We start from the raw sequence: 15,050 nt of genomic DNA, 5'->3' as shown, positions 1-15,050 counted from the left end.
TCTCCTTTAATAAACATATAAAACACACGACAAATGCCATATTGAACCTAATTGGAACAACTTGACATAATTAGCATACTTATAAGATTCACAGTCTTTAATTATAATAAAGCTGAAGTGCATTGTAGTTGACAACGTTAAAGGTTTCGATACCCCCAGATTTAAATTCCAATCTTGAAAGGAAACGGCGGGGGACTAACTGAAACATTTTATTTTAGATAGGACTAATCTTCCGATATTTATTTCGAAACAGTAACCTTAACCGTAACTATTTGCTTCACAAGACTATCTTATCTCGAAACTGTTGATTGATATCTCCTATGACATGAGATTAAGTTTACTTAAGTGATATATATCATAGAACCAATCATGCCGAAAACACGTCTTAGGATGAATGACAACTTGAAAGTTAAATATCAGAGGAATAATGTTGTTATACTATAGGTTGTATATATAAATAATATTATCTATACTTGATTCTTTGCTACAGAATTCTTGCTACAAAGTTCTTCAGAATACTTGATTCTGTTCTGTAGTTCTTTTTTTTATCGATCAAGGTTTACCTTACAATGCTATCTTTGGCTTGACCCATTCTAATTTATGCTTGTTATAGCTTGGATATGATGGAACAACGGCCATTGCCGCAATACTAATGAATGCAATGTACGAGTAGAATGCATTCGATAACGATTGTGTACTGTACCCGTATATCATCGCAAAAATAGATCCTACTAAAAGGATATTGTTCAATTTAGTTGTCAAACTGGATTGTGCTTTAAAATCAATTGGAAAAACTAGTTTCTTCCCTATATCTTGTAAAATTTCTGACATAATGAAAATGCAAAGTAAATAGATGTTCTCTTTTTTAGAAGAGTCTTCTGTTGTTTGTATAGCAAAAAATATTTCGGTGTAAAGTTCTTCCAAGACTAACTTCCCAGTTGCGAACAGGTTTAAACGTTACTTGTAAAACTGACTATATCTTATTCATTGACCCACCATTCACATTTCAAATACAACCAAGAGAACTAAGCTTTTAATTCAGTTATCTGATAGTTGAAGTTAGTGATTTCTTGATTGTTGTATCTTTCAAATTTCCATTTTCGCCTTTCCCCTGCTTGTTGAAAAAAGTCAGAAAGCTCCTCCTAGTATGAGAGATGAGATAGGAAAGTGAGGAAAGTTGGTACAAAAGTAATGACATATATTTGTTCAATGGGTAGTCTCAAACAAGTGGCAATTAACCCATCTAATTTTTTATCGAGTGTTTTTTTTCGAAGCTACACATATTAGGAAATCAAAACGGCTCAAAATTGTATAAAATGAAATATTTTACTATATCTTGTACTTTCCATGCTAATCCTTACAAAGTTTCACTTTATTGATATTAGTTTTGTATAGATTTGCATACATTGGTTTTATATCAGTGGAATTTAGAATATTATACAACCATTTTTCAATGAATACCCTTTTTCAAAAAAGGGCTAATTCTTTTTAGCCATATCCTCCTCCATCTTATAATATTCGTCATTTGCTTCGTAAGTGAAATGTATCATAGTGCCTTTTGAAGGTTCTGTACCCTCTGTACTCCCTGTACTTTCTTCAGAGTCTTTTATTAGAAGTAAATCAGAATTGGTTTCATGATTATTTGCCTCTGCAATCTTGGATCTGGTCTCCCAGGGTTTACTTCTAGGTTTCAATTCATTAGCACTTCTCTCTTTCTCATCTAACACTATATCTTCGACTGCAGTGACATTCGGGATACTCTTATCATTCATGATATGGTCCACTAATTCATCGTATGTTAATCCATTCGACATTTTTAAAGCTTTACAAATTTAGATGCTCCCTCTGAAAATTATAATTTCACAACTATTGGATATATAATAACATAGTTGTTCAACTGAGGAGTCATTAGTATTATTTTTATAACATCTGCCACATAAATTCGGGATGATTAACCTTAAATACATGATCTAAATTTAATTTTTCTAGTTTCCTTAAGAAAACGGTTTTCAATTTTAAACGTTAAATATTGAAGTCAATTGATCACTTAATAAAATATACTTAACGTGGAACAATAGCACGGTTACCATCTATAGAAAAACGAATAATTGAGTCCAGATATACTCAAAATACAAGTTGCATTGGAACTTTTACTCTTAACATATGGATAATAAGGTTATTCTCCTGATTGCATCATTCTTATTGCGTATAGGTTTTTTTGGATATGGTATTTACCAAGATGCTAATTTTAAAGTAAGATACACTGACATTGATTATATGGTCTTTGACGATGCAGCAAGATATGTTTATGAAAACCTTTCTCCCTATAATAGAGAGACATATCGTTATACTCCTTTGCTAAGTTGGCTGCTATTGCCAAATTATTACTTAGGTTGGTTCCATGCAGGAAAACTAATTTTTGTTGTATTTGATTTATTAGCTGGTATTATAATAATGTTATTAATTCAGAAACTGTCGTCAACTTTAAACATCAGTAAAAGTAAGACTTTGATTTTAAATAGTATTTGGTTGTTGAATCCGATGGTTATTACAATCAGTACACGTGGTAATGCAGAAAGTGTATTATGCTTCCTGATTCTTTTATCTTTATATTATTTATTTCATGAAAAATATCTGTTATCAGGTTTAATATATGGGTTATCAGTTCACTTCAAAATCTATCCTATTATATATGCATTACCAATTGCATTATACGTGATGACATCAAGACAAAAAAATTGGTTCTTAAACCTTTTTATTTTGGGAACAACAACATTAGCAATAATTATAGGACTAGCAGTTGCTATGTATCAAATGTATGGTGATATATTTATAGCTGAGGCTTACCTATATCATCTTACAAGAACTGATCACAGACACAATTTCTCGATTTGGAATGTACCTTTATATTTTACATCTGCATTTTCTGATAATTCCACCCTCTCCAGATACGCATTTCTACCGCAGTTTATCATGACTCTAACAATACCCTTATTATTACTGCAAACTAGTAAAACTACTGACAGAAATTTTAGATTTTTAAATTTACTGAAGGTTTTATTTATTCAAACATTTGCGTTTGTCACATTTAACAAAGTTTGCACTTCTCAATACTTTATATGGTATTTGCTTTTATTACCATTTCCTTTATTGAACACAAATATTTCTAAAAGAAAAGGCATATCAATGATTTGTATCTGGGTATTGACTCAAGGACTATGGCTATCTCAAGGCTATCTCTTGGAGTTTGAAGGTAAGAATGTATTCTATCCAGGAATTTTTTTGGCTTCTGTTTCATTTTTTGTTGGAAATGTTTGGATTTTAGCTCAATTTATCGTCGATCAACGAATCGGAGCAGGCTCATATACCAATGCTAAAAAGGTTAATTAAATAACCTTTGATCAATTCCAATATTAATTACTACTCGATCCTATAAATCAAATACGATAGTTTGGATTGGCATATCAATATCTCAGGAAGTCATTTCATTTTATAGTAGCGTATCATGATCAATTTATGTACAAAATTATATATGTCAATTTTATTTAATCTAATGTCATTTGCATTATATTCATTGTTTAATAATAAAATTAATTTATTTCCTCAGTCACTCAACACCTGTTTTGGATGTATCTGGAAATTCAGTTGATGTATTGTATGTAGAGGTTGCTGGGTCGTCACTTTTACTGACGTTGTTATCGCTCTCCTCATCACTATCACTTTCCTCACTGTCTCTATTCTTATGTTTTTTATAATTTCCATCGGTATATTGATTTGCAAAATCTCTAGCTGGTGAGTTTTCAGTTATTAGATTTCTTAACTTTGGTAGAGTATCTCTTAAGATATTTCTAGCAGATGGTTTGTTTTCAAAACCAAAATCATTATTTGCTAATTTTGAATAAAGTTTATTTCCCATAGTCTTCTTTAATAACATTTCCCTTACTTCAAAATACAGATCTTTAGAGGCATTATTTAATTGTAATTGATTCTTTTTGAAATACGATCTGAAGTCATTTATATGTTTCTTAAATTCTAATTCATTTTTTTTCATCCATGATATATTCAGTTCTTGTCTAGTAGCACCTCTCGTAAAATTTCTCATTAGATACTTGTCATAGTCTCTAATAATCTTTGTGATGATATCACTAGTAGAGACACCCTCGGTTCTTTGTGTTACCAAAAACTTTCCAATTTCTTTTACAGGCTTATAAATATCATCACTATCACTACTGACATATGGGATATCATCGTGAGCCACGTAATCAATTTTATGCTTCTCTAAAAAGTTTATAGTCACACACCATGGTGCATCAGCAATAACTTCATCTACCCATTTACAATGTCTCAATGTTTCACATCTTTGTTTATCTGAAAGAACTGTGAGACCCTTAAGTTTATGAGTAACTTTATCGCTTGGAACACCACAAATTAAAGTTACGTTTGGGAACGATTTTTTACATTGTTCCAATTGTTTCATGTGACCCAAATGGAATAAATCAAACACACCATCTGCATATATTCTAATTGGTCTATCCTTTGGTGGTAAATTAAATGAAAAGCCAGCAGGTCTAAATTTACGAAGTTCTTCAGGTAATTTTGCATCCAATTCTTTTTCCTTTTGCTCAAAGTTTAATTCTTCCTTAGATTTTTCACTAGCATTCAAACGACGACGTTTTCTATTTTTGTCATCTCCACTTAAACTTGAATCAGTATCCTCCTCCTCCAAATTATTACCTTCACTTGAATCCTCACGAGAAGCTGTTTGTTGTTGTTGGTCGTCTTCAGTTTCTTCTTCTAAAGCCCTCTTCTTACCCAACTTAAACAAATTTGATAATGAAGCATTTGAAAGCCTTTTTTTCAAAGCAGATCTTCTTTCACCATGAGCCATGCTAAACTAATTGTATCAAAATAGAAATAATTAACGTTACTATATATATGATTTGTTATTTTTTTTACCAAAGGGATTTTTTATTTTCGTACCACCTTAATTTAATCGATATTTTACCAAAAGGCTAGACGAAAAATATAGTTTTATGTCCTGAGACTACAATCGAAACACAAATGAAAACATTAATATGTTTACCTGTTACAATATCAACCCATCCAATATGATTTTTTTTAAAAACAAATCAATTAATTGATTGTTGATTAATCTAATTCTTTGTGAATGTGTTTCGTTTCGTAATTTATCTTTTGGTCCCTTTGCAACAACAGATAAACACCCGGTATCATCATTAACGAGGTAATATGAAATAAGGTCATAATGAATATATGAATGATACCAATTGAATATGTTGCACAAAGACATGTATACTTAAACACATATCGAGTCAGCTTTAAGCAATATCACCAATCTGTTGATTCACATTACTCAGTTTCTGTAACATTCGAGATAGTAAAGTGTGTATGCGTGTACAATTTTAGTTTAATTTTTTTTATTCAAGGTCTTGAACTTGATTTGAAATGGCTAACCAGATTCTTCAAATCAACATTATTCTAATCATCCAATAGTATTATTGAAATGAATCGGTTCTCGATGGAATTGACAGATGTAGTTGTTATATTGTTTTAAGACAGTTACAAAATATATAATACGTAAATTCTTTGTTTCTTTTAGTTTTCGTTTTAATGATCTTTTATTTGGTATTTAAGTAGCTTTATTTATTCACAAACCATTTAAAATTTTACCAATTTATATATTTTAAGCTACTCTTTTGATTAAATGGAAACCACTATCCGATTCTACAATGTCACTGATCTCATTCACTTTTAAAGCAAAACCGACTTCTTCAAAACTAGGTTGCATTTCACCTTTGCCGAAAAAGCCTAAATCACCACCTCTTTTAAATGAAGAACAATCCGATCTTTCTTTTGCTAATTCCTCAAACTTAGAAGGGTCTTTTTTCAATTCTTCTTCATATCTTTTCAGTTCTTCAATGGCTTCTTCTTTTGTTACAGTGATATTCTCAGATCTATGGGAGGCCGGTCTCCTTGAATCTTTATGTTTTATCAGTAAATGTAAACATCTTACCTTTAAAGGGTTTTTAATCATATACTCTTTTAGCTTGGATACATCTGTCCCTTCTGGAGCTTCCCATTGAGATTGTTTATTTTCTGGATTGAAAAAATACTCCCTCTTTTTTGATCTACTATATCTAATCGTCCAAGGACTTGGTAATCCGGATGGGCTTGAGCTCATGTTTGTATTTATTTGTCTATGGTGGAGAGAGTGCGCTTAACTGATTCTTAAAAACTTAATCAATATTAAGGATTAACACACTGTATCAATGTAAAAGAATCGTATTCATTTACAAGTGATGGAACTCTATCAGTGGAGTGGTTCAGATCTCCTGTTTTAATAATTAGAACATTTTAAGACAAATCAATTACTAACATTTTCTTTCTCCTTATTATTGGTTTTTCTTTTTTGGAAAACAACAAGCCCATCGAATTTAGCGATTCGAAAAATGGAAAAGTTTAAAATTGATTTTATATAAAAGTGGTCGATAAGTTTTAAACAACAAATACTACTATTGAATAGGAAATGACAATGTGTATAAAACTATTCTACTATCCCAATTGACACATATTTAAACTTCAGTTGCTAATAAAGGACGATCTGAGTGTAGAAAAAAATTTGATCATGTCCCCATTATTAAAGGATTATTTGAATAGACGAATCACCATTGTAACGACAGAAGGTCGATGCATTATTGCTAAGCTAGAAGGATATGATAAAAATACTAATTTGGTATTATCTAGTGTGGTAGATTATTTTGCATCGGCAGCTGATGATAAAGGTATTTCCATACAGATGCTTCGAGGAAGTGAAGTTGTAATTTGTGGATTACTTGAAGATGATTTGGAAAATAATGACAACGAAGAAGAAGCAGTACATGAAAATAAGAAAAGAAAAATAGAAGAAGTAGAAGCAGTGCCTATCAAGGATACGAAGAATATAATCAAAGATGAGCATCTAATATGGGAGAAGGTTTGGGAAGAAAAAGAGTCGCATGTCGAAATATAATCATGTTGAATTCTAATTCCAAATTTTGCATGTGAATGCAATAGCTGAATGTTGAGTGACAACAGTTAAAAGAGATATCCAGGTAAGGATACTTCACCAAGTACGAACAGAACACCTGGTTTAATTAATATCATTAGCCGAATACTATCTGATTACACCAAGAAGAGAATTGAAACACGAAATGCTTATTCTGTCTTGTGAAACATAATCTGACCACAATTTTCAAATACTTCGTCACTGTGGTATTTATCAATCAAATCATGTCCTTCTTACATGGTTGGTGGATTTAGGAGATGGAATTTAATTATTTATTCAGAACTACTTTCCTCACATTCACATTTTATAATCTGAACAATTAAGAAGTACTATCCTTAAGAATGAGACCGTTCACATGGCAATGCCACATTAATAAAATAAGACGAGACATTTCACATGGATTATTTTTTCAAGAACTTATCGATTACACAAGAATAGTAACTAATCCATTATATTTTTCAAAAACATTTGAATTGCTGCATATTTAAGACAAATTAATATCTCAAATCATTTTATCAAAATGAAAAGATTAAAATTCATTAAAGTATCATTAAAAATATGTAACATATACTTCATTTCTATCAATATATTTTGTATTCTCCATAAATCATTAAAATAACAAATAATGAAGCCGTATGCGTATGCTATTCACCGTTAAGTGAGATGATAGAGATTTTTTTCATGTTTTAATTTTTATACATTAGCAACTATTAATTTTCTAATACTTGCAGGGTCAGCACCAACAAATTTAAGTATATCTTTACCATTTTTATAAAATTTATAAGTTGGAGTCGATTTAATATTCAAACTTTTTGCTATCTCTGGAAACTCTTTTATATTCAACTTATAAAGTTTGAACGATTTTTTGAAATCCGCTTGAAACTTACCCACAACTGAATTCATCATTTGAGTGTTTGTACAAGTTACTGACCCAAATTCAATCACAATTAATGTAGAAGGATCAACATTTTTACCCAGAGTTATATCTTCATATTCTTGGACACTAGTTATACTCGACACCATGCTGCAATATTTTTTCTTTTCTTCACCTGTATACCTCTTTCTTTGACTGATATTCTCCTGAAATGAAGCTGAAACAAAAAATTAACTGTACTTCTCTTTTAAATGCATTCCTGTTTAATTACTAATGGGGTATTTATATAAAATCCCTTTTTAATTTTTTTGAATGTTTTTTTTGACCGCTTAAACAAAATTCATTTATAGACGTCGGGTTATCATGCTGGTTTTTTAGGAAACTGCACTGCATTAAGACAATAAGTTGATGGATCTGGTATTGTTATTGTAATAGATAGAGTATTAATAAGTTCTTTGTTGAGTTAAATTTAATTACAAAGAGTTATGGGTTTGATGAACTAGACTAGGCTATCTTGTTATTTTTTGTTCTGAATTAAACAGACGGGAGGGATCTCTGAAACCTCTCAGATTGGGTAGGCCGTATTTGTATAATTACGTGTGTGAGTAATGTTATAAAGGACACATTGAGCTCATCTGAAATAGTTCAGTGTATTAACATGATACTACCAAAGAGAAATCACTATCTATATCTTTTTTGCTTGGCTTTTCATATTTCTCTGGATTGCATATTGGAGATCCTATCTACTGAGAGTTCATATGGAGTTTAATATATTATAGTACAGAACCGACTTCAGAGGAGGTTATTCATAAGTAATTTGTTTCGATAGGAGCTTCTCACAACTAGATAATTTCTTCAAAAACCTGTTTCCTCTGTAAACCGATTACCACCTTCAGATACTACACAGAACATATATCTAAGGCGGCTATGTTGTATTTTTAGTATTTAGTAAAGAGAAGATGACGTGAAAGAAGGGGAAGCAAGGTGACAGAAAGGTGCTCATTAATGCGTATAATTAGTAAATGTCCATACGTTATTTATTTTATATGCAGCATTCAGTTTCACTTATAATCAATAACGAATTCTTAAAAATGAATATGCAACTAAAATCTAATGAGCAACGCAGATATATAAAATATTTAATATAACACTATTGCTATTTAAAAATTGGTAACTTAATTTATATAACTAGATTGAAAGTGAACGGAAGTATTACGTTGTAGCTAGAAACATTAAATAATTTATATCCTAATTATCAAACTCTTTATCGAAATCAACCAAAGTGAATCTGTATTTAACATCACCCTTTTCCATTCTTTCGAAAACTTCGTTAACACCAGCTTCGGAAATTGGTACAGTCTGAACCCAAGGTTTGATCTTCTTTTCAGATACTAGATCTAACAATTGAATGATTTCCTTTCTGGAACCTAAAGCACTGTTAGAGATGTATACACCCAGTAGACCAAATGGTTTTAAGGTCAATTGTTGGCTGGCGTCTGGGATAGCAATAGAAACAATTTTACCACCTATAGTCATTGTAGCAACTAAATCATCAATGTTTATATCACTCAATGAAGAAGCACAAAGAACAATTAGATCCAAAGTGTCAGCATATGTAGTAGCCCAGTCCTTCTCTTCCTGTGTAGCAATGTAATAGTCAGCTCCTAATTTTAGAGAATCTTCCTTTTTAGAGGAAGATCTCGAAATAGCATAGACTTCAGCACCCATAGCTTTAGCAAATAGAATACCCATATGACCGATACCACCGATACCAACGACACCGACCTTCTTACCAGGGCCACAGCCATTTCTCAATAGTGGGGAGAATACGGTAACACCACCACATAGTAATGGAGCAGCAAGTTCAGTTGGAATGTTATCAGGAATTTTGAAAACGAAATGTTCGTGGGTTCTCACATGGGAAGCATAACCACCCTGTGACACATAACCATCGCTATAGGTACCTGAGTATGTACCGACGCGATCTTTAGATTTACAGTATGGTTCGTTATCACTTTTACAACGTTTACAATTTAAACATGATTTAGCTTGAGCGCCAACACCTACTCTGTCACCGACCTTCAGACCTAGTTTACATTTTGGACCAAGTTTAACAACACGACCAACAATCTCATGACCGACAACTTGGTTAGCTTTCACAGGCCCCCAGTTAGAAGAGGCACGGTGAACATCAGAGCCACAAACACCACAAGCTTCAATTTTGATGTCCACATCATAATCATCAAATTTCTTAGGATCATAAGAGATCTTTTTTGGATGAGTCCAATCAGCAGGATTTGTAACAGCAATACCTTGGAATTTTTCTGGATAAGACATTTTTATCTGTTTTAATTTGGAAAGTAGGGGGGGGGGCACTTCAATAAGTTCTAATCAGTGTTCTTTTACTTGATCTCCAATAGTAAAGTTAATACGATTACTGAACTAATTGTATTCTCATAAATAGGTCACCTACTTATATTCGACGCATCATGCACAATTGTCTTGCACAAAATATTGATTGGAGATTTCATTGACTTTGTCATCTAATTGTTAATTACTAATCAAAGAAAGGCTCGAAAGGATGCTGGATTACAATGAAACCGTATTGTCTTCCTATCAGCAAAACCTTAAGTTCAACTCCTGGCCTCGAGAGGCCTTTTCCGTTTTATTCCGTTATGTTGCATGGCGTTGGTACTGTAATTTGTTCGAAGAAGGTATTGAAAAGTTTTTAGTACGGCAACCTTGAACGGATTTAAAACAGAGACCGTGGTGATAACGATGAAAAAAGTTATTATAAATCACGTGTGGGTTAATAACGATTTTCAAATGGGGGAGGGAGGGAGACAGACACTGCTTGTACCTCGAACATGGTCAGCTCATCTAAAAAAGATGTGTCTTTCCAGTAGTCGATACACTTGTAATGGCAAAATTGTGCTACGAGGGGGAGGGGGGGGGGACCATTGCGAAATATGTTGACTAATTCTGAGAAGGTCTCTCCAATTGTCACCATTTCGATTTATGAAAAGCGATCCGTGTCACAGCATTTTGGATATAATTTGGTTACGTTTTATAGTGTTGCCTATCTGTGAGAAAGTAATATCCTGAAACTTATTTATTTATAATTTGCAAGAATCTTACATAATCTAAGATGGATTTTCGAAATGTACTTTGTCGTTGGAATTTCTTTGCTAAGGATAAAAAATAAGTCCAAATTACTCTGCGAATGTTGGATTATTAATTGAACTAAATCTTGAACTAAAAAGACAATTAATCAACTACAGGCAGACACAAAACTACGATTTTTTCCTTTCAACAACGCTGTGGATCTGTAAATTAGTAAATGATTTGAAAGAGTAGTATGTTAACTGTATTAACTAAGGATATCGTGCTTGTTACTTGGGTACAAAATTGGATATGAGTATCTATGGCAATGTCTTAACATAATTTAGAATTCTGAATTTTACAACGGATATAGCGAACGTACTTTAAGAAATATGGACTGATAAAATATCCTGAATTTTATTAAAGAGAAGCTGACTAATTATGCACTTGACGCCAAGGTTCCTCTCTGGACGGTACCAACTGCACTATTGTACTTCACTCTCGATGGTCGCCAAAGGTATCTCAACAGTGGATGGCCATCGACTTCAAGGTATAATCACAATAACTCCGAACTAGGCGACTAGACCTGGCTGATTGCTGCGGCTGATTGCGGTGGCCCCTCTATCAAAGCCAGTAGCGTCACCGAATCATACAAAAAAAGAAAAAAATGGAAGCAACTCCGAGTCATTTTCGTGCGTAACATTCACAGCAAAACAGAATTTAGGTTCTGCCGGTCTGCCTCTAATTTTGTAACGGTCGGGCATGCAAGTGATTCTGTGCGAAAATGTTTCTCGAAACAGTGTGTCCTCTTGGTTGCACGCAATGCGCGAAGGAGCGCTTTCACCCTCTCAATTAAAAATTTTCACTACGGCTTTTTTGTGGCAAGTGACAATATGAGCTGGAAACGCTGTGCGTTCCGGAAAACACAATGTCACATGCTCGAGGGTCTCTCCCGCGGAGAAAGGGCGGGTTTTGTGGACGGAGTGCAGACAGAACGAAAAAACGGACGAAAGACGGAAATTACCGTTTCTTGTTTTTCTCTTTCGTTTTTCCAGAATCGTCTGCCTAGAGACACCTCATCGATGCCCTTGTAGATAGAATGTGAAGATTATAACATTGAAAATTTTTAATTAATAATCAATTCTTTAAGAATCTTTATTCAAAAATCACAGTGAAACACTGTGGCAGAGTATCTGCTATATCAATTAATACAATACACAGCATCATAACACTTGAGTTGAATACATCACCCTGTCAATCCAGGACAAACAAGCCTCAGCCCGTGAAAAGTTGATCAAGAAACAATGTTGTTTCAAAAGTATATAAAGTGGATGAATTGACCATAAAATGATATCAACTCTTACCTCGTTTTAATGTTATACAATTCACTTACAAACTAAGAAGATACCAATACTTTTAATACAATACAACACAGAACCTCAATTCATGTTAAGATTTGAAATGTATGTGGAATCGTTTAAAAACACGTTCGCTGTTGATGTCTTGGAATATTTCAATCTAGTAACGATTGAAGAAGAGATTCCAGACATTAACGCTGTTGAACAAAGAGTGAACCCATCGGACGGTTCAGTGGAAACCAAAAAGGAAAATGATGAACAAGAATCTTTCCAAGTTAGCTCGGATTTTGAGTCGTTAAATAATGCAGAGAAACCAATAGTCGATATTGAAGCGGGTTCAGCAGATGAAGAATCACAAAAACAAAAAACCGTGGAAGAAAGAGACCCATTTCTATTAGAATGGGATGATCCAAGTGATCCTGATTTCCCAGTTAACTGGTCTAAAAAGAAAAGAGGTGCTATTCTTCTACAAATTATGTTATTAACAAGTGTGACATATATGGGTTCGTCAATTTACACACCGGGACAATTGCAAATTCAAAGTGAGTTCGGTGTAGGGCATGTTGTCGCTACATTAAATTTATCATTATACGTTCTAGGATATGGTTTAGGTCCATTAATATTCTCACCTCTATCTGAGTTTTCATTACTAGGTCGTCAGCACTTGTACACGGTCACGTTATTCATTTTCACTATTCTACAAATCGGATGCGCTACTGTGCATAATTTTGGTGGTCTAGTAGTTTTACGTTTCCTCAGCGGAGTGTTCTGTTCGCCATCCCTGAGTACCGGTGGTGCTTCCATTTCTGATATATTGGCCCCAGAGGTTGTCCCATTGTTCTTAGGTTTATGGGCAGTTGGTGCAATTTCTGCACCAGTGCTAGCCCCATTATTGGGTGCTGCCATGGTTGTTGCTGAAGACTGGAGATGGATCTTTTGGTTTCTATTATGGCTATGTGCATTCACATTAGTTTTACTAATGCTATTCATGCCGGAAACTCATCATGGCAATATTTTGTATCGTCGTGCAAGAAGATTAAGGAAGCAAACTGGAGATGACAGATGGTCCACTGCAAGCGCAGAGAAAGAGAAAAAATTAGAATTAGGTGCCTTCCTTTTAACTGCTGTTTACAAGCCAGTCAAGATAATCATGAGGGAACCTATTATCGCAGCTATTGATGCATACATTGCTTTAATTTATGGTATTTTCTATCTATTTTTCGAAGCTTTCCCATTAGTGTTTGGGGGTATCTACAATTTTACTTTAGTCGAAAGCGGGTTAGCTTTCCTTGGGTTCCAGGTTGGTTGTGTGATTATCTATCCATTTTACATTATATTTCTAGCCAAATATATTGCTCCAAAAATGCAAAATCAAACTTTTGTTCCAGAAGATTTCTTGGTGATGACTATGATTGTTGCTTTCTTTTTACCAGCTGCGCTATTTATTTTCGGCTGGACCGCTGGTATTCATTGGATGTTACCAATATTTGCTGAAGTTTTATTTGTGATCAACTCATTTGGTTTATTCCAAAGTACTTTCGCTTACATGGCCCTCAGTTTCCCTGATCACGTTGCCTCCGTCTTTGCTGGTAATGGTTTAGCGCGTGCAGGTTTTGCATGCGCATTCCCATTATTCGGACAAGCCATGTACAATAACTTGGGAAGCGAGAAATATCCAGTTGGTTGGGGTTCTTCATTGTTAGGTTTTATCTCTATTGGTATGAGTGTAATACCATTTTTGCTTTACAAATATGGTGCAGTTTTACGTAGTAAGTCTAAGTTTACTGACTAGATGCTCTAAATTCATGCATCCAAAAGTCACCCTGTGATTAAATTAAAGCATTGGCCCTGATATGCCCAACATCTTAACATCATTGAAAACTAATAATACCATTTTATTCTTATATATTACTCGTATAGATAGCCTTTAAAAAATTCTGCATCATATATTTTTCCTTTTACTTAACAAAGATGACGATATTGGTCATTTTTGTTGCTATTTAATATCACATAAATACTAAATGGGCTTGAAACGAATAATAAAGTACCTATAGAATACTACAAACAAACATAGCTTATATACAGCAAACTAATTAAAAGGAATATAGGGAAAATGAGTTATTGCATCCAATGTAGATTTCTATATTTAATTTGGTTATTTATTGTAAAGAGTCAGGTTTATCTTATAAATTTTGTTGGATATCAAAAAATGAGAAGATCGGGACTTTACGTAACTTGCTTAAGTCGGAAAAGAGAGACTAAGAACAAAACGTTTGTTATTTTTAACATTAATATAACTGAAACAGGCTAACAATAGAATGCAAACTGGAATACGGAACTGGTTAATATATCTTACATGTCTGACGAAGATGAGGATATTTCAAGACTATCATAAAAATACTTGGTGTTGGATATAAAAATTGATGAGCATACTTACATCTTGCCTAATTTACTTAGTGTATGGCCAAATAGTATGACACATACTTGAATTATGAAAGAGTAACCACATATGTGATGATTTGATAATCATACAACTGAAATAGGCAAACGTCACAATCCAAATTGGAAATTAAAAACCACTCAATATATCTAACATGTCTTTCGACGATGGAATGGTTTCGTGATCGTGTTAGAAATCATTGGTATAAATACC

General features: G+C 33.3%; 9 protein-coding genes across 9 annotated transcripts; 3 read left to right on the top strand and 6 right to left on the bottom strand.

Annotated features, from left to right (window-relative positions):
• Nucleotides 1-564: 564 nt before the first annotated feature.
• On the bottom strand, nt 565-831 carry SPC1 (signal peptidase complex subunit SPC1; the record flags this gene model as incomplete). The annotated part of the gene is made up of 1 exon (XM_003683492.1): nt 565-831. One exon carries the CDS (start codon nt 829-831, stop codon nt 565-567), a length of 267 nt encoding a protein of 88 aa, XP_003683540.1.
• Nucleotides 832-1,478: 647 nt separating this feature from the next.
• On the bottom strand, nt 1,479-1,814 carry TPHA0A00200 (uncharacterized protein; the record flags this gene model as incomplete). The annotated part of the gene is made up of 1 exon (XM_003683491.1): nt 1,479-1,814. One exon carries the CDS (start codon nt 1,812-1,814, stop codon nt 1,479-1,481), a length of 336 nt encoding a protein of 111 aa, XP_003683539.1.
• A 349-nt stretch (nt 1,815-2,163) lies between these two features.
• On the top strand, nt 2,164-3,390 carry GPI14 (glycosylphosphatidylinositol-alpha 1,4 mannosyltransferase I; the record flags this gene model as incomplete). The annotated part of the gene is made up of 1 exon (XM_003683490.1): nt 2,164-3,390. The coding sequence occupies one exon, from the start codon at nt 2,164-2,166 to the stop codon at nt 3,388-3,390; it is 1,227 nt and encodes a 408-aa protein (XP_003683538.1).
• Nucleotides 3,391-3,607: 217 nt separating this feature from the next.
• TPHA0A00180 (choline-phosphate cytidylyltransferase) lies at nt 3,608-4,888 on the bottom strand (the record flags this gene model as incomplete). The annotated part of the gene is made up of 1 exon (XM_003683489.1): nt 3,608-4,888. The coding sequence occupies one exon, from the start codon at nt 4,886-4,888 to the stop codon at nt 3,608-3,610; it is 1,281 nt and encodes a 426-aa protein (XP_003683537.1).
• An 813-nt stretch (nt 4,889-5,701) lies between these two features.
• ESS1 (peptidylprolyl isomerase ESS1) lies at nt 5,702-6,199 on the bottom strand (the record flags this gene model as incomplete). The annotated part of the gene is made up of 1 exon (XM_003683488.1): nt 5,702-6,199. The coding sequence occupies one exon, from the start codon at nt 6,197-6,199 to the stop codon at nt 5,702-5,704; it is 498 nt and encodes a 165-aa protein (XP_003683536.1).
• Nucleotides 6,200-6,643: 444 nt separating this feature from the next.
• Nucleotides 6,644-7,027, top strand: LSM8 (U4/U6-U5 snRNP complex subunit LSM8; the record flags this gene model as incomplete). The annotated part of the gene is made up of 1 exon (XM_003683487.1): nt 6,644-7,027. One exon carries the CDS (start codon nt 6,644-6,646, stop codon nt 7,025-7,027), a length of 384 nt encoding a protein of 127 aa, XP_003683535.1.
• A 729-nt stretch (nt 7,028-7,756) lies between these two features.
• On the bottom strand, nt 7,757-8,086 carry TPHA0A00150 (thioredoxin family protein; the record flags this gene model as incomplete). Its single annotated transcript, XM_003683486.1, has 1 exon — nt 7,757-8,086. One exon carries the CDS (start codon nt 8,084-8,086, stop codon nt 7,757-7,759), a length of 330 nt encoding a protein of 109 aa, XP_003683534.1.
• Nucleotides 8,087-9,185: 1,099 nt separating this feature from the next.
• On the bottom strand, nt 9,186-10,274 carry TPHA0A00140 (NAD(P)-dependent alcohol dehydrogenase; the record flags this gene model as incomplete). Its single annotated transcript, XM_003683485.1, has 1 exon — nt 9,186-10,274. The coding sequence occupies one exon, from the start codon at nt 10,272-10,274 to the stop codon at nt 9,186-9,188; it is 1,089 nt and encodes a 362-aa protein (XP_003683533.1).
• A 2,211-nt stretch (nt 10,275-12,485) lies between these two features.
• TPHA0A00130 (MFS transporter) lies at nt 12,486-14,189 on the top strand (the record flags this gene model as incomplete). Its single annotated transcript, XM_003683484.1, has 1 exon — nt 12,486-14,189. One exon carries the CDS (start codon nt 12,486-12,488, stop codon nt 14,187-14,189), a length of 1,704 nt encoding a protein of 567 aa, XP_003683532.1.
• Between the last annotated feature and the right edge of the window lie 861 nt (nt 14,190-15,050).

Source organism: Tetrapisispora phaffii, chromosome 1, assembly GCF_000236905.1.
Source record: "Tetrapisispora phaffii CBS 4417 chromosome 1, complete genome".
In the NCBI taxonomy this organism is placed as follows: Eukaryota; Fungi; Ascomycota; class Saccharomycetes; order Saccharomycetales; family Saccharomycetaceae; genus Tetrapisispora; species Tetrapisispora phaffii.
Note: the sequence above shows the minus strand (reverse complement) of the source record. Positions and strands in the feature narration are given on the sequence as shown.